General features: G+C 35.2%; 1 protein-coding gene across 2 annotated transcripts; it reads left to right on the top strand.

Annotated features, from left to right (window-relative positions):
- The first annotated feature begins 6,461 nt into the window (after positions 1-6,461).
- On the top strand, positions 6,462-21,841 carry LOC121780810 (TATA-binding protein-associated factor BTAF1-like). Of its 2 annotated transcripts, XM_042178441.1 has the most exons (29): positions 6,462-6,744; positions 6,864-7,045; positions 7,350-7,444; positions 7,761-7,978; positions 8,152-8,206; positions 8,561-8,642; positions 9,321-9,658; positions 10,751-10,859; positions 10,949-11,531; positions 11,774-11,906; positions 12,009-12,077; positions 12,525-12,736; positions 13,759-13,999; positions 14,065-14,235; positions 14,457-14,879; positions 15,014-15,451; positions 15,629-15,748; positions 15,816-16,298; positions 16,672-17,210; positions 17,859-18,351; positions 18,429-18,497; positions 19,104-19,208; positions 19,324-19,536; positions 19,609-19,872; positions 19,956-20,005; positions 20,127-20,236; positions 20,317-20,399; positions 21,055-21,264; positions 21,346-21,841. In XM_042178441.1, exons 2-29 carry the CDS (start codon positions 6,997-6,999, stop codon positions 21,511-21,513), a joined length of 6,123 nt encoding a protein of 2,040 aa, XP_042034375.1. In that variant the 5' UTR covers positions 6,462-6,744; positions 6,864-6,996; the 3' UTR covers positions 21,514-21,841. The 2 variants fall into 2 exon arrangements, with proteins under 2 accessions (XP_042034375.1, XP_042034376.1); XM_042178442.1 differs by lacking the exons at positions 6,462-6,744; positions 6,864-7,045; positions 7,350-7,444 and having other exon boundaries at positions 7,839-7,978; positions 8,073-8,206.
- Positions 21,842-23,092: the final 1,251 nt, after the last annotated feature.

Raw genomic sequence — 23,092 nt, 5'->3', positions numbered from 1 at the left:
ATGAATTTTTTACTTACAAGTCTTTTCAAGAGTATATATATGCTTTTGTAACTGAATTTTTTATTTGGACGATAATCCAATATGCTTATTTTTTTAATGGATATATGAAAAGAAATTTAATTAAAGGTGGCGTCATGATGTACACGAAGTCAAAACCTTTGTCTTAGACATTAACCACACTATTACTATACCAACACCCGCACACCATATAGTAACTAATGTTTATTCTTGTTCATGGATCTGAGGAAAGAGTTCTACGTTATAAACTTATTACTGTTGTATTAGCACATTAGAGCATCCACAACGGCGAGCTGCAGCTCGTCCGTCCGTCCGTCTGTGCTAGAGGCACAGAGACGCTGTCCGCCGCTGGCACGGACGTGCTCGATGCATCGAGCACGTCCGTGCCAGCGAGCAGGCAACGTGGCAGGTGGTGATTGGCTAAAGGCATAGCCGTTGGCAATTTGATTTTTTTAAAAAAAAATCAGTTTTTAATTAAAAACCGATTAAAATAAAAAAAATATTTTCCCACTTCCCAAAAAATTATATCCATTTCTACCCACTTTTAATTTATTTTTCAATTTTTCCCCCCAAAAATACACATTTTCATCTATAAATACCCTCACTTTCACACCCAAAAATTCACACCACACTACACAATTCTCATCTACATTCTCATCTACATTCTCTCATTTCCATTCTCAATCTTTCTTCCACTCCTACAACATAACAATGTCCGGCCACGACGATCACCCCCCGGGCTCCCACGGTTGGAACCCCGATTGGTTTGGCTCACAACCGTTTCCTAGTCCGGAAACGGAATATTCGGCCCCTCCTCAAATCCAAAGTTCGGGAGTTCCGGGTGGCTACCGGCCTTACCTGATCGACATCCAAGATGCCCCCGAAGGGCAATACGGGTGGACACCCGAGCTCAATATGGCCGATAGGTCAACTATGACCCCCGCGCAACTTCGATCGCATGAGGCCATGATATTGGGCCTCCAAAAACAATTTGGGGTAGTGCCGTCGGATGAATAGTCTTCCACGAGGGTATTTTTAGCCTTTAATTAAGTAGTTTTTAATTTGTAGGAGTTTAATTATGCAGTTTTTAATTTTTATGATTTTAATTATGCAATTTTTATTTTTTAGGATTTTAATTATGTAATTTTTAATTTTTAATGTATTTTGTAATATTATTGCGGATATTTTTAATGTATTTTAATTTTGTGGAAATGTTTTTATTTAAATTGAATAATGGAATGGTGGGACCCTTGTGCTCGTCCTTGCGGAAGAGCACGGATATGGGTGTTGTGCTCTTGCCTAAGAGCAGGAAGAAAAAGTGGGGCCGGGCCCACATGCATGCTCGCTGTCAAGAGCACGGTTGTGGATGCTTTTACGTAGTGAGATTGACTTGAATATCTGCATTTTGTTTCAGTTGCTATTTGCTCAAAAGTAAAGTTAGACATTATGGGTAGATCCGATGCAAATTTCAATGAAATATTGAAATTGTGAAATTTAATTACTATATATACTAATTATTTTTTGGGTGCGATATGATTATTTGTTATACGATTTGCCCTGAATTAAAAAATTTGGATACGACACTGCCAATAGTTCGTGCGCAACGTATTTTAGGACTCTGACCAAGTTTCATTATATACAGTGTATATAGCTAGTTTATTTTCCAATTCATATGCAACTCGTCAGTAACATGAAATTAAGCTGCAAAAATATAATGATTTATCCTATCCTATGATTTTATGTGATCAATTGCTCAACCTTCCAAAATGTGTTCTTGTCCACTAAATTAACTTCGTTGGGAAAAAAATATTTGTTGGATTTTACAAACCGCGTTTGAGAACGACCGTCTCCACTGTTTTAACCACATTAAAGGCTAGGTTAAATTGTGCGACACATAATATACTCGTCTTAGGAATTAAGGTAGAACGAATAATAATAATAATAATAGTAATAATAATAATAATAACATTATCCATAGACATATATACTTTTGATAATATAGTACTCCCTCCGTCCCTCTGAAGTAGGGGCGTTTCATTTTTAGCACTCTTTTTGAAAAATTGATAATAAATAATTAAAATAGAGAAAATGTAAAATAAGAGAAAGAATAATATAGTGAAGACTTTTAACTATATTATTCTCTTTTTTACTTTACTTTTTCTCCACTTTAACTATTTATTATAATTTTTCTAAAACGAGTGCTCAAAATGAAACGCTTCTACTACATAGGGACGGAGGACGGAGGGAGTATTCTTTTACAAGGTACTGAAAATGTACAAATCATTATTATTATTATTTTGTATGATACACTCTTATTATTATAATATCCAAACAATTTAAACAGAATACATAAGCTCAAATGAGCACATATTTTGGGGCAGATCCAGATAACTTGATAATGATAACTCACTCCAAGGAGACAGGAGACTGACTACTTGAATGAATGTGGAATATTCCAAATCGGAACTTTCCAATGAAATCATCTCACAAAATCTTAAACTTTCCCATGAAATTATCTCACTTTGAACTTTAGAATATTTGGATGTCCTTTCTTTATTTAACAAAGAATCTAGAAAGAACATCTCTTATGGATACGCAATCTTCAAATCAATCTATAGCTCCATCTTCTTTGGGCATGTGGGGATGCATTATTGACTTGAGATTAATTAGAGGTACTTCATTAATTTTTTTTTATAATTAGAGGTACTTAATCAAAATTATGTTTTGAAAATAACTTAAAATCTATTTAAATCTGTAATTCTTGCATGATTTTTGGAATAATGTACTAGTAAAAATTTAGTGATTTGACAACTTATATTACTGATGGTCACTCATCCACTTGCTCATTAAAATTGAGAAATTATATACTTCAAAGTATGCAACCTTGACCTGACTAACATAGTAAAATGATTAAAATGTGTTGGATTTTGATTTTGAGATAACTGGCATGTTTTTATGATTGATGACACTATATGATACGGTTACAACACTCCCGACACCTATGGACGCGCCGGTGCTGACGGAAGAGGCATCGGAGGATAGCAGGGAAGAAGAAGAAAGTGTGACAGAGGAACCAAGACGCTCCGGGAGACAAGCGTGGAAGCCGAAGTGGTTCAAGGATTATCTTTCACGTTGATTTTGTTATTTTTGTCTTTTATTATTTTTGGATATTGTTGCTTTATTTAATTTTGGAACTTTTTGAGTCGAGCGTATTATAAGATCTGTTTCGGGTTTTTTTGTTGGTTCTTTCCCGGAATGATCGAGTCGAACCAAACCTAGGGTCCTTAGATTACTGGATATTTATTTGAATCACCAATTCTGTAATACAATTGAATAAATTCAATGGATTTAAAATTATGTACGTCTTTGGTTTAGATTACTCTGCATTAGATTAATTTCGGATTTTCTGGTCAATGGTCACATATAAAAAATGGAGAATAAAATGGTCAAGTTCGATTAGGACATAAAATAAACTTAGAATCAAGTCAATCGGATAAGCTTGTCAATAAATTCAAAATTTATAATATCAAGTAGTCTAAAAGGTAGACAAAAGTCAGTTCAATGTACGTGAACATAATTGAAACGATTGATTTACTTTTTTTCTCCAGTTTTGCTTAGAAAATTTGAAAGAGTATGTATCTTTTATGTTTTTTAAAATAATAAAATATTAAAAAAAATTATATCAAACTCTCAAATAATCAAAATAGTTCTTCAAAACTATTTTTTTATTGATAATCATTATTTTCACATCCATACAAAACATTCATATATAACTAATGAATTATACTTCTTTTAAAAATAATTGAAAATTTGCTCAAATTGTTTGTGCTCACAAAATTTACCTCTAAAATTATTTTATCTATAAAAAAGTAATTAAAAGTTAAAACTTTGCTCAAATAATTTAAGTTCAAAATATTCATTTTAAACTATTTTATTCCTTATATAGTTTGTTATAATTATTTGTCGTACACCATAGTCAAAATCTTAGATTAGTCTCATCCTCCTTCATATAAATAAACATGTTGAAATTTAATAAAGAGAGTTAAATGAAATATCATGTTATATTCATCACATGTTTTTCAATTTAATAAAGAGAGTTAAGTGGCACATCATATTATATTCATCACATATTTTTTCAACTAACCATCCTGCTTCTTATCACAACTAAAAAAAATCAAACATATCTATATACATCATTACTCGTAAACACACAACCACCACCTACATAACAATTTAATACCCAACAAATGTTCAAAATGGCAATGGTGCATAACAACAGTAAACTCGTCTTAGTGGAAGAAGAAATAATGCAAATTAAATTAAGCTAGTGAAGCAATGAAATTAATAATAAAAAGTAAAGGTGTTTATCATGACCATTTAGATTAGGATAAAATTGAGTTTGTGAAGAAGATAGTAAAAAATATTTGTGCATGCCTTCAATCTCATTCCTTTTTTTTCAAGTGAATAAGTTTTCATTTTTTGTTAACCTATTAGCAGCTAATTTCGAATTAAGAGTTCAAATTCTATTGTCTGATGCAATTTCGATGATTTAAACATAAGATTGGGAACTGAATAAACATAACAAAATAAGAAAAATGCCCATATGATGAAGTCCTGGGCTATAATTAAAAACATGAAAAGTGTAAAAGGCCCAAATATTGAAGTCCACTACAAATCTAAAAACAAATGCAGTGGAGTGGGTTGTTTTCCTATCTAACTTCTATAAAATTTAATTTCAGGGAGGGGGCGCAATCTTAAGAGGTTATTGTCTGTCATCGGTTTCGTGTCATTATCGTGTTGCATCGATATAAGTTGGCTGCCACTAATAAATTATTATTATGTATGGTCATGGTTGAATTTGAGTGTAGTAGGTCAAGTTCGTGTTTAGATTGCAGATTTTATTAACAAGTCATGTTCAGATTTGACATTAACGGATTGAGTCGTTATTAGGTCAACTTAATAATAATCCAATCCACCTGATAAGCCAACCATTATTGTCAGGCTTTTAGTTTCAGTTTTATATCTTACATTACCAATTGTGCATTAACACTCGTGTCATTTCAAATACATATATTTTTATAGGGCGGGGAGAGTACAATTGAAGTTAGTAACCTGACAAATAGGGTTGCTAATTAGGTGGAATGGATTATTGCCAGGTAAACTAATAGCAATTAAATCTATTAATGCCAAACGTGATCATAATTTGTTAAAACTAAATTCAATCTGGATACAAACTCGACTTGCTATATTTATACAATGTAAAAATCGAAAATTGTGAAGCTAATGTCACCAAGCAATAACAACTCAATCATTAATGTAAAACTTGAACCTGACTTGTTAATAAAAATTTCAATCGGAGCACAAACTCAACCAGCTACATATATGCAATGTAAAAAACCGAAAATTATCAATGAACATATGTTTTACTAAAGTAAGAGAGGGGTTGTGGATAGTGAGCCCACGTTAATATTAGTGTTTAATGAATTATAATGATGGGCCATAATTTATAAATAAATTGAAAATGCCAATATTTTTATAGGACGAACGAAAATAAAAAGTGCATATATTTTTATGAGACGGAATGAGTATGATAAAATATAGTATATGCTATGTGACATTTGGCATTCACGATTTTCGATTTTTTTCATTGTATTTTCACTGTACAAGCCCAAATATTTGATTCTTTATTTTACAATATTGTTGTAGGAATTTATTCTATCACGCCCACAGTCTCCAAAAAAGTGCCAATCAAGAAATATAAATATTTTTATAAATATATCAAATTATCAGTAAATAGTGAAATTGGCGCGCCATTTGGTCTTTATCACGGGAAATATGAGAAATAATAAAGGGTTAGAAAAAGAAAAAAAGCTTTAAAAATAACATTAATTAGGAGCCATACTCTTTTCCTCCCTCACACCATTCATTTCGACCTATTACGACAAAAATTTATTGTAACACTTTGCAATAATAAAATAATATTGTTGAATATTTTTTATGACTACCTTTTATTTTGTAGCATAGAAATTTAAATGTACCCCACGCCGTTGGGATTTTGTGGACATGAATAAATTCTTGACAAATTATTATTAACTTGACCGGAAAACTTGTTAAAAGTATCCCAAAAATTGACCAATTCCCTTTGTATGTTTTATTTTTAAATCACCGATCACTTTTATTTAGGGTTTTTTTTCACTTTTATTTACTCCTATTTTTCTCTACAAACACATTATTTGTTGATTTAATTAAACATTTTATTTATTTTTAAGACGACAACAACAAAGCCGAATTCGACAATCGCGAAAGTTAAAACGGGTCGGCCAAACCAAGCCGGTCAAATCCCGATTCGGGTCGGGTCGTTTCTCGAACCGCAAGCGCTCATTATTTTTAATTAAAAAAAATGGGATTTCTGTTGTTGAACATATTTATTTATGTTTATAAAAAGAGAGCGTCATCCGCTGTTTATCGAAATCGAAACCCTCGCCTTGCTCACGGAATCAATTAGTCTTAGGAATTGTAGCAGAATTTATTGCTCATGAATGATTCTGGGTGTTTATGCATTTAAATTCATCCATATGTTTGAGTTTCAAAAGCAGAATCCCTAGATCTGTTGACGCCGCTGCACCTTCTTTATCCTCCATTGGCGCCGTTGCATTCATTCACTCCGATTCCGTTCTGCCACAGCCTCATCAACCGCTGCCAACGCAAAGCAACACAAAATATAAGGTACTGATTTGCAATTTGCATAAATTTGAAATGTGAAATGCGCTCTACTGCAATGCATACGCATATTTGCGTTTAGACTTCGGTTGGATTGATTTTGTGGCTGCATTTCGCATTTGCAGTATCTATTTTGGATAGTCTCAGTTGCATGCAAGAGGAGACGAAGCTATCTCTGATGGCAGTTGGTGATCGCCAATTACTTTCAAGAGCTAGGTGGGTATCGAACTGAGTGGAAATTGGTAAAACTTTTCGAGAATGGCTCAGCAGTCGTCGCGGCTTCATCGGCTGCTCACTTTGGTAGACAGTATCCTTATCTGACCTTTTCATTTGGGGATTGTAAAAATTCGTAAAATCAATATGTGGCCTTATATCTTTGGTTGAGTGTTCTTAGCTCACCCTTTTTCCTCTATTAAGAATCTGGATACTTACCACTTTTTTTTTTGGATTTTTATATTTTCATTGTTAAAGTATGACAAGGATCTATTTTCATTCATCAATAAACTAAAACCGCCTTTTTTACCCTTTCTGTACGTGCTTCCATGTAGTTCCTTTTGTTCTTGTTAATTTGGGGTATTTCAAATTATGATTTCTCCTTAACAAATCGTAAGCGGGTTCAACCCAGGCTACAAGGTTTTCTGCAGCAAGGCAGATAGGGGAAATTGCCAAATCACATCCTCAGGACCTGAATGCTCTTTTGAGTAAGGTAGGGTCTTGTGACTTCATTTCTATGTTTTGCACTCTCGAGCTATGATAATATAGCAGATTTATTGGCATATCTCACAAAGACATCATAATACATTAACCAATTACCAATGAGACTTTGTTGGATCCGGTAATACATGTAATAATACATGTTTAACTATTGTAGTTTTATTATGACATTTGAAGCTGGAATTTATTTTCTCTATTTTTCTTAAGGTGTAAATAAGGAAACAGTTATGGTCATTAATAGTAATTTCGATTAATTATAACGGAGGTTACAACGCATGTGAGTGCGACCTGATCAATGAAAGTTACAGGTGTCACAATATCTACGTAGTAAAAAGTGGGATACCAGGGTTGCAGCTGCACATGCTATTGGGGCTATTGCAGAGAATGTCAAACATACATCTGTGACTGAACTGTCTAGCTGTGTTGATGCAAAAATGTTGGAAGCTGGGATATCTGCCACCTTTGATGATGTGGTGGCTTTGCCCAACTGGCATTCTAGAACTGGAGCTGGCACTTCTTTTGGAAGGTTCTTCTCTCTTTATGTCCTTTGTATTTTTTTTCATTACCTGTTGTTTCTAACTGCTTGCTTAGGATTTCTATGCTGAATGGATATATTACAGGTGGTGTCATCTCGCGATCGAGCCCAGATAATTGTTGCTTATTCTTTTCCTTGAAGTGACTGAAATCTTGCTTTTGCAGTTTTGATCTTAACAAAGTGTTGGAGTTTGGGGCTTTGGTGGCGTCTGGGGGCCAGGTACATTTACTTGGGAGGCCGAAAGACAATAAATATGTCTTTGTAATTTATCGTAGATGTTTAAGGGTGACATATTTTTTGGATATTGCCATATATAATGCCTGATTTCCTTTTCTATCATGAATCAATTACAGTGCTTCTTCACCTTATGAAGATATCCTCAATGATACCTTTGAATCAAATGTCTTGTTGTATTTTTATGTGCTTCAGTGTTGTAATGATATTTTCCTTGCATGTTCTTTCATATGTTTATTTGAAGTGGTTTAGTTAGTGTTTTAAATTGGATTTTTAGGCTGATGGTCCCTACTTTGACAATTAGCTTTCATGGACGTTAATGCCTCATTCTAATTACAGGAATATGATGTTGCAAGTGACAATTGCAAGAACCCCAAGGAACGACTGGCTCGGCAAAAGCAAAATCTTAAGCGTCGGTTGGGTTAGTGCCACTACTTTGACTATCATAACCTATAGAATGGATTTATCATAATAAAGTGCTCCAAGTGGAGCAGAAAGTCTTATTGTTGTTACATCCATACTGCACAAATATCTGCTAATCGTTACCCTGCTGTTCTGGTGAATTAGTGCGCTCATAACTCATATCACATGAAGTTTTAGAGTAGGAGTGCCATTTTTAATTTTTAATTTATTTATGGGAGATTCTTTTGCAAGAAAAGCAACAAATTATAATCGTAGATTTTACCATCATTTCTTACTACATATCTTATGCTGACGTAAAATATACTGTGCTTCTGTGACACTGGTATATTGACTTGTTCTTGCAAAAATTCTCCAACTATTAGCAAAACCTGGTTGTTTTTTTACTAATATTTTTCTAGACACTTTTTTACTCTGCAAGATTAGGGTATCTGTTCTTTGTTCTCCTATATCTGATAACTGAACTTGTATCTTAGACTATGTTATGTAAAATATTTCTCAGTCTCCCTTGATTTGCTTTTGTTACCTGGGGTCAACAGCTCATGTATTAAGAAGATAATTCACTTTCTGTAGGCATGCTATGTGCATTCTGAACTGTATCAAAATTGAATTTCTTGAAGTACCACATATTTGTAACAAAAAATTTAATTTTCTAAAACAGCAGACTTCTCATATGCAGGTTTAGATGTCTGTGAGGAGTTCATGGATGTTAATGATGTCATAAGAGACGAGGACCTTATTGAGCAAAAAGTTGCGTACCCTGGGAATGGTACTGCGTTTCAGTATTTCTCCTCACAACGCTCACATAACATCCAAAAATTTGTGACAACCATGGTGCCCGCATCCAGATCCCGAAGGCCCAGTGCAAGGGAATTAAATCTCTTGAAACGGAAAGCCAAAATTAATTCAAAAGACCAGTCAAAAGGATGGTCAAAAGACGGGGATACAGAGGTGACACCTTCACATGATATGGTATCACCAAAGAGCATTCCTGTTGACACATCAAGCTCATATAAGGTGATAAGGAAATTTCTATTGTTTCTTTCTTCCCCGTTCTATTGCATATGAAGAAGGTTTTTAGCAGTGGTGTTTAAGAGGACCTCACCTTCTTCTAGGAAGGTGAGGTCCCTTTAGTATTATCTTGAAATCCCTTTTATCTTTAATTTACAACTCTTGTATTATTGGTATCTTGATGCTTATCATCAATCCAGACTCTCAAACAATTTTTTTTTTGTAGGATTTAACATCTCGTGAGTTTTTGCACCTTATATGCTATTCAAAATAAGCTTAGCTTAGCTCAAGTTATAATCTTTTGTATCAATGTATCCTAATTATGATGATTTTTTGCAAGGTTTTCCTGCACCAGAGGGGTATGGTTGGAAATTGTTTACTGATATAACTTATTAAAGTTTTCATGTAGAGATATTTAAACTACATTTTGATGAATTCAGGATACATATCACAAGTTCCCAAATCCCAAGGACAGTAGGGTTCTTCTAGCAGTCTGAATTAGAACTAGGTTGATGCTCTAGCCAGAACATACATGGCAGAAATTGCAACTTTTCCTTGTTTCAGCCTTTCAGGGATTAAGCCTTTGTTTGCGAATTATTGAAGTTGTTGAACTAAGAAGTTAGATTTCTCCATGTCCCATTTAATCAAGTAATGGTAAACAAAATTGTCAGACTAATACTTGGTAATAAGAATGATGCACTTCTCTATTGAGCTAGTGATCATGAATTTATGAAGTGCTAAATTGATGACTTACTGATTAGGTCATATATTTCTACAACTATTTTTCATGATTATGTTCTGGGAGATATATGAGAACCTACGGGCTATGAACTTAGTGCAAAATTTGTGGTTTAGATAGCCATAGGTGTTAGAAATTCTCATGATTAAAAGCACATTTGTACTGGACACCAGAAATTCTGTGTCAATGATCTTCTAGTTTCTCAACGAATATGAACTTAGTACCATCTAAACATTTCTTCATTCTACAGTTGTACTGTATGTTCTTCTGAATTTCCTTCTACCAAGTCATTTCCTTTATATCTGGTCGTACTAATAGTTTCATTGTCCAGATCGTTTCTGAAATTAGTTTTAATGCAGCAACTTACAGATGTAATCTCTGATGAGGAGAGTTTTGAAATCGATGGAGATGGGGGTTGGCCTTTCCAAACTTTTGTCGAACAACTCCTTGTGGATATGTTTGATCCCGGTAAGTGTTATTTGTTGTACCATGTTTTGATCTTTGCACGAAATATATGTTATATGTTCATGAAATTAAGCTGTCTGGTTGTGTTTCAGTTTGGGAGGTTCGTCATGGTAGTATTATGGCTCTTAGGGAGATATTAACCTATCAAGGAGCTAGTGCAGGGATCCTTATGCCTGAAGTGAACTGCCGTAGTCTGCCTGTTTGTAATTTGAAAGTTGAAAATGATGTCACTACGATAAAACGGGAGAGGGAAATTGATTTGAATTTACAAGTTCCTCCTGATGAATCGGAACCAATTTTGAAGAAACCAAAAACTGAAGAAGCAGCATTCCCTGTTAGTGAATCCAGTACTGCAGATCTAGAGGTCTGTATGAAAGTTGATGAAGAAGGTCTGATTGTAATGCCAGGTTCAACTGGAGAAGTTGATATTAATTTTATGAAGGTGGAATCTCAATCTGGCATTGAGAGCGTTTGCCATTCTATTAGTGATGCTACTGAGGTGAAGGAATCTACAGAAGACAATGAATCATCAGAGAAGATGAATATATTGAAGAATCTTACTCAAAACTCTGGACTCTTGAACTTTGTTAAAGATGCCAGGAATTCATGGCTGAGAAATTGTGAATTTCTGCAAGATTGTGCAATTCGTTTCTTGTGTGTGTTGTCATTGGACAGGTATGATTTAGATTATAGTTCAGTGATCATAATTTTGTATTTATAATATAATTACTAAATACTGAAGCTACATAAGGAACTAGAAACTATGTGGCTCCAAGACCCAAGTATAATAACTACTTATTAATTTTGTGTAGATTTTCATTAAATATTTCTATATCTTGTTTTACTCTTTCACAACCTTGTTCCTAAGGTTTATGGAATAGCCTGAGATCTGATTTGGTGGATTTGACAATTTACAGGTTCGGTGATTATGTCTCTGATCAAGTTGTCGCGCCAGTTAGGGAAACTTGTGCTCAGGCTTTAGGTGCTGTGCTTAAATACATGCCTCCAACATTAGTTAGAGAAACACTAAACATTTTATTGCAAATGCAGGTTAGTATTTGAATATAAAACCATCAGTTTCTAAGTTAACGTTTTTTCAGGGAAGCTCTTTCGGCACCAGCATCTTTTTAATGATTCCTTCTATTCTTTCAGCGTAGACCAGAGTGGGAGATTCGTCATGGGAGTCTTTTGGGCATTAAATATTTAGTTGCAGTTCGACAGGTAGACTTCAATGTGTGGTGTAACCTTAAACTAGTGTTAATGGTAGGGTGATAGATGTGCTCTCTGCTATTTGCTTAATTCACATAAATGTTGTGCAACAATATGGTTTTTACATTAAGTAATCCAATCTCGAGCAGCCTCAGTATTGTTGATGGAGAACGGCAATAGGACTTCTTGCATCTAAAAGAATTGATTATAGATGGTTATTAAATTATAATTTTTGGTGTTGCTGTGAAGAATTTTCACTTCGTCTATCCTGTTTATATGTTACTTGGTGATGACTAAATTTAATTATCTCTTAAATGCCTTTGTGGCACTTTTTCTTTTTGATGCTGCTTTTAACAATTATGCTTAATCTGTTTTTCTCTTGTATGATTTTGTGCATTTATACTTTGCAATTTTGTTGCACAACTTTCATTGACATTGCTTATTCTGTTATGATACCAGGAGTTGCTACATGATTTACTGGGGTCTGTTCTTCCTGCTTGTAGAACTGGGCTTGAAGATCCTGACGATGATGTTAGAGCTGTCGCAGCAGAGGCTCTAATACCAACTTCTGCTGCTATTGCTTCGATCAAGGGTTCAGTATTGCATTGTATTATTATGCTGCTATGGGACATATTGCTTGACCTGGATGATTTGAGTCCTTCGACTAGCAGGTGTTTTGTTTGGTGTCAATGTATTGTATATACTATATTGCAATGTTCATTTGTGCTTCCTCACAACATGTTTTCTTAATTAGGCTTTTAGATGAATTATTTTACCCACATACTTCATTTTATATTGGAATTCTGAATCAGTTGAAATCATGTCCTGTAGGTGGTCCGGTCTTCTTTCTCTAGGTTCTTGTCAATTTTAATATATTAATACTGATGCAAACTAAACTGCACATACCAAGGTTGATAACCTGTGTACTACAGACCCTCTTCACTTCTCAAGTATTAGGCGTATCTAGCTCTATGTAATCCTCTTCACCCAGTTTTGAATTTTTAGCTATCTTCTTCTTGCTTACATGCTTTGACCTGTCTTACTTGCTACTACATCGCATATTCCTTTAATGCTTGTGCACTTTTGATGTAAATGTTGTCTCTCATGCTTTGACCTGTCTTACTTGCTACTCATCGCATATTCCTTTAATGCTTGTGCACTTTTGATGTATATGTTGTCTCTCCCGACCTATTGTTGATCTTATCTCCTTTCCTTCCATTGTTCTCTTCTTTTTATTCTTAATTCGTAGAGCAGTAAGTTCATTGTTATATTTTTATGGTTGTAGCTGTATTCATGTGTTTGTTAATTGGATTAATCAATTCATTGCTATAATGTGCACGCACATCTCCTGTTCTTTGGAAAAGTCCCAGGCAAAGTTAGCGATGAAAGAATTTTTTTATAAAGATTATAGCTCAGTTCTTAGTTTCTAAGCAATAACAGAGTGAAAGATAGCTTATTAGGAACACAGTGTTGCTATTAACTAGGGTGGGAAAAAAGAAAGCTTTTAGGTAATTACACTGGCAAACTTATCAAGAATAAAGTGTTCTTGCAGGTTTCAAAATGATAATTATCTGCACTTGAATTGTATGTTACCATAATTATTTTCTCCTTGAATTTTGGCATTTTGTGTGTGTGTGTGAGTGTTCAATAATTATTTTCTCGAAATTTGACATTTTCTGATCTCTATTTGCAGTGTAATGAATCTATTAGCAGAAATTTATTCTCAAGAGGAGATGATTCCAAAGACTTTTGGTACGTTGGGCTCTAAAGAGAAACCTGAGCTTGACCTTAATGAAATTGATCCGACAGATGATCTAGAAGAAGGAATGGGTTCTCTAGAGAACCCTTATATGCTATCAACTCTGGCCCCACGGTTATGGCCCTTTATGAGGCACAGCATCACTTCTGTTCGCTTATCAGCCATCCGTACCCTGGTACTAAAGCCTTGTATGATTTAATTTAATTGTGTGACCCTCCTAATAAAATTACATGTTTGCAGGAACGCTTGCTTGAAGCTGGCTACAGGAGGAGCATTACGGATGAGTCTAGCTCAATTTGGCCTTCTTTCATAGTTGGTGATACCCTTAGGATTGTTTTCCAGAACCTGCTTCTTGAATCAAATGAGGAGATTCTACTGTGCTCTGAGAGGGTCTGGAATCTCTTAACTAAAGTAAGATCTATCTGTTTAGTTTTCACTTTATGTTGTAGCTCAGCTCTTTTGTCTTTTTAGCTGTTGTTTAAATATTTTTTTTGCCTGCTCACCCTCTGTATGGTATCCTGTAAGCTCATCCATCTCAGTATTATGCTTAAAATATATGAAGTTTGTTTGAAGTTTTCTTTTCTTCCCCCTTCCTACAATTTTGGCACTAATATACCATTCTGATTGAACAGTGTGCGGTGGAAGACTTAGAAAATGCTGTCAAATTGTATTTCTCTTCATGGATTGAGCTTGCTACCACTCCATATGGCTCTCTGTTGGATGCAACGAAAATGTTCTGGCCTGTAGCTCTGCCTCGTAAAAGCCATGTCAAAGCTGCAGCTAAAATTAGAGCAGCAATGTTGGAGAGTGAAAATCAGAAAAATAAGGCCTTAGAATCCACAGAAAGCATGTCTTTAGAGAGAAATGGGGTTGCTTCTGCTGATTCAACTAAAATAGTTGTTGGTGCGGATTTGGATATTTCGGTGACTTGTACACGAGTGCTTACAGCAGCAGCTCTGGGTTTAATGGCTTCTAAGTTAAATGGTCCGTCTTTGCAGCACATATTTGATCCACTTTGGCAGGGGTTGAGTTCATTGTCAGGAGTTCAGAGGCAGGTAAATTTCGGACAATGGAAAATCTATGGAGTCTTTCTCTGTGTTTATGTAATTTTGAATCTATGGACTTTTATTGCATGAATATGGGTTAGACAACATTTTGATGGCTTCTTTTGTTTTGTTGATCTGGTTAGGTGGTTTCTATGGTCCTTATATCTTGGTTCAAAGAATTAAACGACATTTCCAAGGCTGATGAGGTTATTGCTGGGATTTCAAGTAAATTTAGAATGTGTTTGCTAGATTTATTAACTTGCAGTAACCCAGCATATCCTACAAAAGATTCTCTCCTACCTTATGCTGAACTCTCTAGAACATATGGTAAGATGCGCAATGAGGCAAGCCAATTGTATACTGCTACAGAGGCTTCTGGCTTGTACAGTGATATCTTGTCATCTATAGAAGTGGACATTGAGAGTTTAACTGCAGATGATGCATTGAGTTTTGCATCAAAACTCGCATTCACGGGTAATGGTATTTCTGAAGTTGAATCTGATGGACGGAATCTATTTGAGGAGTTGGAGTCTCTAAAGCAGAAACTATTAACTACTTCTGGGTATCTCAAGTGTGTCCAGGTAGCTTTTAGTTGCAAATAGAACAACACAGTACAAATTATTTTGTATCTTAGATCTACTCTTATCATTTTTCTGTGAGCACACACTGCTCCTGAAATCATTGTTAGTCATATCTGCTCTCCCTGGATGGTTTTCTGATATTTTCTGACATTGATTGCTATTTTGTTGTGGTTTCAGAATAATTTGCATCTCACTGTCTCAGCTTTACTAGCAGCTGCAGTTGTTTGGATGTCAGAGCTTCCAGGGAAACTCAATCCAATCATTCTGCCTATAATGTCTTCCATCAAAAGAGAACAGGTATTTTGTACTTATTGTTCAGAAACATCACTATTCACTCTTAACACTGTTTTTATGTTGTCTGAAGGAGGAGATACTTCAAAATAAGGCCGCTGAATCATTAGCAGAGCTTATTTATCACTGCATCGGACGCAAACCCAGTCCAAATGACAAGCTAATTAAGAATTTATGTACTTTTGCTTGCATGGATCCTTGTGAAACTCCCCAGGCAGTAGCTCTAAGTTCCGTTGGGTCAATTGAAGACCATGATCTATTAGCCTCTGGGAGTAGTAGTGGTAAGCATAGATCAAAAGTTAATATGCTCCCTGCTGGCGAAGACCGGTCGAAAGTAGAAGGTTTCATTAGCAGACGGGGGTCTGAACTTGCATTGAAATATTTATGCATAAAGTTTGGTGATTCTTTGTTTGACAAACTTCCTAAGATCTGGCATTGCCTTGTTGAGGTCCTCAAGCCTTGTAATCATGAATGCCTGACTCCGGAAGATGAGAAGCTGATTGATCAGTCTATTAATTCTGTCAACGATCCTCAGATTCTGATTAACAATATCCAAGTAAGCATTCTGTTTTTTTAATGACACATGTAAAGGAAATCAAGACTTTTTGCAGTAAATCTTTATTAAACTGAAGTAAATGTAAACTCCTTTCTCCTTGAGTTTTACTTCTAAGATATATGCAAAATAAACTCATCGAAGGAAGTAGGTCTTGCTAGGCTTTGTGAGTATAACCTGAAAATACACCATGATAATTATGATCATAAATGTAGCTGGAAATAAACCTAATCTATGTATATGTAAATGCTATATTAAGAGTCGGCTATTTTTATGCATTATAATGATAAATGACTGCATAATCGAATAACTACTACTGATATCAGGTAAAATATCTCACTCTTTTCTTATTTTTGTTTTTCTTTGGTTGTGGCAGGTGGTTCGTTCGATTGCTCCTTCCCTGGAGGCAACACTCAGGCAGAAAATGCTAACTCTCTTACCATGCATTTTCAGATGTGTAAGACATACTCATATTGCTATAAGATTAGCTGCTTCAAGATGTATCACAGCAATGGCTAAGTCGATGACTTTGGATGTCATGGGGCCATTTATTGAGAATGTTGTTCCCATGTTAGGCGATATGTCATCTGTGCATGCCAGACAAGGGGCTGGCATGCTTGTTAGTTTGCTAGTACATGGATTGGGTTTGGAACTGGTCCCATATGCTCCTTTGTTGGTTGTCCCTCTTTTGCGGTGCATGAGTGACTGTGATCACTCGGTTAGACAGACTGTAACACATAGTTTTGCTACCCTGGTGCCACTTCTTCCACTAGCACGTGGTGTGTCTCCGCCTGTTGGCTTGACTGACCGTATGTCCAAAAATAAGGAGGATGCACAATTTCTGGAGCAGCTAGTTGACAATTCTCATATTGAAGACTACAAACTACCATTTGAGCTAAAAGTTACTCTTCGGAGGTAACTACACTTTTCTGCCTATAATTTTTCTGCATTTTGATTTTTGCGTTATATTGGATTAAACAAGTGTAACACATGATTTATTGTCAATGCAGTAGGAAGAACTGCCTTCTTTTTCCATAGCATGGTACTCTTTAACAGGCTTGGTTTTGATTCATAAATTTTGAAATAGATCATTCTGTCCCAGCATTATGTTAGTCTTTTTGGTTAGGAAGGAAAAGGACTATTTAAAAACTTGAAGGAATCCCTTCATTAGATCGGGGAGAAGATGCTTTTTAGGTCAGGTCAGCAGTGGATTTTTAAAGATCACACAGAAAATTAACTGTATTTGATGCTATTAGATTTGTCCTTTTGTTTATTTGGGACTCTTTCAACTTTTCAAGAGGACTTTTATCTGTTTGATAAAAAGAGAATTTTCCCTAGGATTAGTCTTATTTTGTTACTTTTCCTGTTTTGACCTTCTATGTTTATTATATGCCTGAGCATTTGGTTTGCCATTATTCTTCCAAGTATTAATGTATTAGTATTAATTCCTGTCTTATTCTCATCTCTCATTTCTGATTTACATTTCCCCCTGCCATCTGAACTATATTCTTTGACTGGTATATGTTGTTTATTCGTATTTTTGCCTTTTCTTTTTACGTTCAGGTATCAACAAGAAGGTATAAACTGGCTAGCATTTTTAAGACGGTTCAATCTTCATGGAATCTTATGTGATGATATGGGCCTCGGTAAGACCCTTCAGTCATCAGCAATTGTGGTATCTGATATAACTGAGCATGTTGCTGCAAATAAGGATGAGGATTTGCCACCATCATTAATTATATGTCCTTCAACCCTTGTCGGACACTGGGTCTACGAGATAGAGAAGTTTATTGATCCGTCTCTTTTGACAACACTTCAATACATTGGTTCTGCTCAAGAGCGATCTTCGTTGCGACCGCAATTTAGCAAGCATAATGCAATTGTAACTTCATATGATGTTGTCCGGAAAGATATTGATCATCTCAAGCAGTTCCTGTGGAATTATTGTGTCCTAGATGAAGGACACATTATAAAGAACTCAAAGTCTAAAGTCACAGTTGCTGTGAAACAGATTATGGCTAAGCATCGCCTCATATTGAGTGGAACACCTATCCAGGTTTGTCATTTGGTTTATGTTCCATTTGCAAGCATAAGTTTGTGCTGGTTATTGACTAAAACTCTTTCCATTTTCAGAACAATGTGTTGGATCTTTGGTCTCTTTTTGACTTCCTTATGCCAGGTTTTCTTGGAACGGAAAGACAAGTATGCCATATATATCTCACTTTTGGACACTGTTTTTTATTTGTTTATCCATGTCATTATGGTCAGTGGATCATATTATGTCATAGCATCACATGCTTATGGATTAACATTCTCTTAGTGTTGTGCGGTACATACTTAGAATTTGACATAAATTTATATATGCTAAGTATATACTGCAATTAAGACTCAAGAAGGATATGATTGGCTGTTCATACTTTCCAGGGCATTAGTTTCTATATGGCAGAGCATGATACTGTGTATATATATGTGTGTTCTTGAAAATTAGCATGTGAAGTTATTTGTAGTTCTAAGTGAAAATAGGCCTTTCTAATGAGGATAGCTGATATTATGAGGATTGCCCGTGGAAACTGGATATATTGTGATGCAATTATCCATTAAAAAAATTATTTTCCTCTTCTACCAAAGTCCTATTTATGTGGGAATATTTTTATTAGTATCATTTTTATTTAATAAACAGAGGGACCACCTATACAGTAAATTCATGTTGCAATATCAGGGGAACCATGATCAACCACTACTTGTCTATACTAATATAATGTGATGGAGCATCTATTAGTCAGTAGTCTAAGCATGGTGCTTCAACAGTTTCAGGCCACTTATGGGAAGCCTCTGTTAGCAGCCCGGGACCCCAAATGTTCAGCAAAAGATGCAGAAGGAGGGATACTGGCTATGGAAGCATTGCACAAGCAGGTGTTTGTTTTAATTGTGAACCTTTTATCCACTGAAACAACCTATCAGCATTCAGATGAGGTTTTTCTGCAAATTCGTAATCCATCATGTTTGGTTGGGTGCTTCTCTATTATAGGTCATGCCTTTCCTTTTGCGCCGTACAAAAGCAGAAGTCTTATCTGATCTGCCTGAGAAGATTATTCAGGACAGATATTGCGACTTGAGCCCTGTACAACTGAAACTGTATGAGCAGTTTTCTGGTTCCCATGTCAGAAAAGAAATCTCAAATATAGTAACAGAAAATGAAGATGCAGCACCGGCACCCAAGGCATCTTCACATGTTTTCCAGGTATTTAGTGTTCTTGTGACAAATCTATTTGAATCTATCATGCCTTAATAACCTCTCCGTTTTCTGTTTCAGGCACTTCAGTATTTGTTGAAACTTTGTAGTCATCCGTTACTGGTTGTTGGTGAAAGAATCCCAGAATCACTGCTGCCTGTTCTATCTGAACTTGTTCCTGCAAACTCTGATATCGCTTCAGAGCTTCATAAGCTATACCATTCGCCTAAACTTGTTGCTCTTCAGGAGATAATGGAAGAGTGTGGAATAGGAGTTGATGCATCCAATTCCGAGGGTGCAATTTCTGTTGGTCAGCACAGAGTTCTGATATTTGCACAACACAAAGTAATGAATTCCGTATCTCTTGTCAATGAAAACTGCTCGTGAGTGTTAGGTTTCTTATTTTATAACCGTGACTCTTTATGCAGGCTCTTTTGGACATTATTGAAAAAGACTTGTTTCAAACGCATATGAAAAAGTGAGTAGCACCTGTTCTTGTCAAAATATTTAAGAGTTTTCTAGGGGTTCTCTTTATTAATATAGATATCTTCGTTGCGAGATATGTCTGATAATGATTGCTTATGTCTCCATCCAAGCAGTGTTACATATTTGCGTTTGGATGGATCTGTCGAACCTGAGAAACGCTTTGAAATTGTCAAAGCATTCAACTCTGACCCTACAATTGATGCTCTGCTGCTCACAACACATGGTGGGATCTCTTTCACTTGCTAAAGCTAAGAAAGTAAAGTATTTGTAATTGTGACTTGAACCTTATATTATTGCTTTCAGTTGGTGGCCTTGGTTTGAACTTGACATCGGCTGATACCCTTGTTTTCATGGAGCATGACTGGAATCCCATGAGAGATCACCAGGTACGGATAGAGTCAGCACTATCTACTATTAGTATTCTCTGGCAGGTTTTCTTAAAGGGTAGAATTTATGGTTTTTTTTGCAATGTTAATTATCTGCTTTTTATCCTTAGATCCACTGATTGCAATGTTCTAATGCTCATAACAAAGTTTGTGAATTTTGAATTATCAATTATAGAACATGAGTATTGGCTTCAGCTTATTGCCAGTTGCCATGAACAATCCATTATTTCTATTTGAAACCCCTAGCGAACTGTCTAAGTGATTGGATCCCTTCCATACCAATCGGGCCAAACGTTTGATAAACCCGACTTGATTTTAAACATGATTGATATCTTTGACCAAGAACAGGACAACAGCTCTAATTGGGGAGAGAGATTTAGCATAAGATAATCCATAATTTTTACACATTATATGACTTGCATAAGTCACACTTTTGAGTAGGCCTTTTTATTTAATCTGAAATAGTGATGATATGACCCCTTAACACCTATTTGTCTATGGTTGCTTCATGAAGGAATACTAAATTTATTGATACCGTCTCCATACCATGTGAATTTAGTAAATGCACTTGCTATAAGGTCGATAATTGTATGAATCATGCTTTTACAAATAAGAAAAATACAAAACCTTCATCGGATTTCTGCAACACTTGCAGGCAATGGACAGAGCTCACAGGTTAGGCCAGCGGAAAGTTGTGAATGTCCACCGTCTTATCATGCGAGGCACCTTAGAGGAGAAGGTGATGAGTCTCCAAAAGTTCAAAGTGTCAGTAGCTAATACTGTGATAAATGCAGACAACGCTAGCATGAACACAATGAACACAGATCAGTTACTTGATCTATTCACTTCCGCCGAAGGCCAAAAGGTAATACTGCTCTCAGCATTCTGCAGAAGTGACATTGCTTCACATAATTTCCGTCTCATGAATGACCTGTTTGTTATGCAGGGAGCACGAGCCTCTAAATCGTCAAAGGCAGGTGCCGATGAAGCAAAACTGCCCGGCAGGGGCAAGGGACTAAAGTCAATTCTTGGCGGGCTAGAAGAACTGTGGGACCAATCACAATACACTGAAGAATACAATCTGAACCAATTTTTGGCAAAGCTAAATGGCTGAGTGGAACACAGGGAGTGGAGGAGTATCGTTGTCCTGACTCACGCGGCAGCAGAATAAGCTGTGCAGGATGTACAAAGTGTGAATTCTATTAAGCGCAGCAGCAGCAGCAGCTTCAGTTTTGACATTTAGGTTATAGATGCATCATCTCATTTTGAAGTCAATTATTTGTAGTTTATTTTAGTGCTTGCTGTGGGGAAAAGCCATGAAGTAGAGTTTAGGTTGGGCTTTGTTGCCACCATAAGCCAATGCAGATATAGCTCAGGGGCCCTACGCTACCACATTCTGTAAATACATTCAGATTATCCTAATTTACACCTCTTTTCCCAAATTGTCTTTTTTTTTTCTTTATTAATTTCCCAACTTATTTTATCTCGTAACACTTTGATCGTGTTCATTAGTCCAGAAATGCAAGGAAATAAGGTCAAATCTTCCCATTTCTTTGCCGAAGAGAGAATAAAAGAGATGGTAAAATATAAGAGAGAATAAAATAAGATAAATCTCTTAATTACAATAAAAAGAAATATGATAACTATGGTGGGATATGTGGAATATTTGCAAAGTAAAAAAAAATTCTCGATCTGTAGAAAGTAGTCTCATTAATATTTATGTTGATCCATCAAAATCAGTTTCATACTAAAAATAAAAAGTTTGTCCTACTCCTACCCACTTACAAGTTTTGCTGCCGAAGATTGTAAAACAGTAGCAAACTAACAAAATCTATAAAATCGAAGTTCCTTGGTTTCTCTACCTCATCCGAAACACAACGGAGACTTATTTTTGACATCCCAGGCTATGAATACTCAGTTAATCATCTATAGCTACTACTCTTGCATTGAAGAAAGCTGGTAGTTGATTTTGGGCCTTTTTCTTCTTAGTTTCTATTTCCTTTTCTTTCTTTTTTCTTCTTTTTTATTATATTATACATATACCTAATTGACATTCATAATACTATAAAGAAAGACAAAATATTAAATTAAATCAATTGTTTAAACTACATAAATTAATTGAGTATTTTTTATTTAATTGTTTCATGGAGTATTTTTTAGGACTAAAACACCTAATTAAAATTATTTTATATTAATATAAATATAATTCATACTTTTAAATTTTATTAAGACTATACTGATAATGATGATGATAATAATAATAATAATAATTATTATTTTAAATTTTGTTAAGACTATATTGATTAAATTTTCATGCATTGTTTGATTGATCGAAACATAATCACAGTCACAGCCAAATGGTTTTTAAGTGTGATCAATGATCAATAGTTTTGTAAGTCAATGTTAAATTATAATTTAGTGGGAACATATTTTTTAGTTGACGAATTTTGTCAAACTGTCACTCTTGGTCCATAATATTTAAAAATATCTTTTGATGTTAGTTAACTTCTACTTAATATCGTTTGATCTACTTTTTCATTTTTTAGACAAAAAAACTCTGAAAGCCATGAAGGACAATTTAGTATATTTACTCTCTCTTCTTTAATAAAATAGTAATTACTTTCTTTCACTTTATTTCTTCTCCCCTTCTTCCTTCTCTCTCTTATTCCTCATCTCAATCGTCTCTGTCCAAG

This window comes from Salvia splendens, chromosome 20 (assembly GCF_004379255.2).
Source record: "Salvia splendens isolate huo1 chromosome 20, SspV2, whole genome shotgun sequence".
In the NCBI taxonomy this organism is placed as follows: domain Eukaryota; kingdom Viridiplantae; phylum Streptophyta; class Magnoliopsida; order Lamiales; family Lamiaceae; genus Salvia; species Salvia splendens.
The sequence above is the reverse complement of the archived record's forward strand: the minus strand, read 5'-3'. Positions and strand labels throughout refer to the sequence as shown.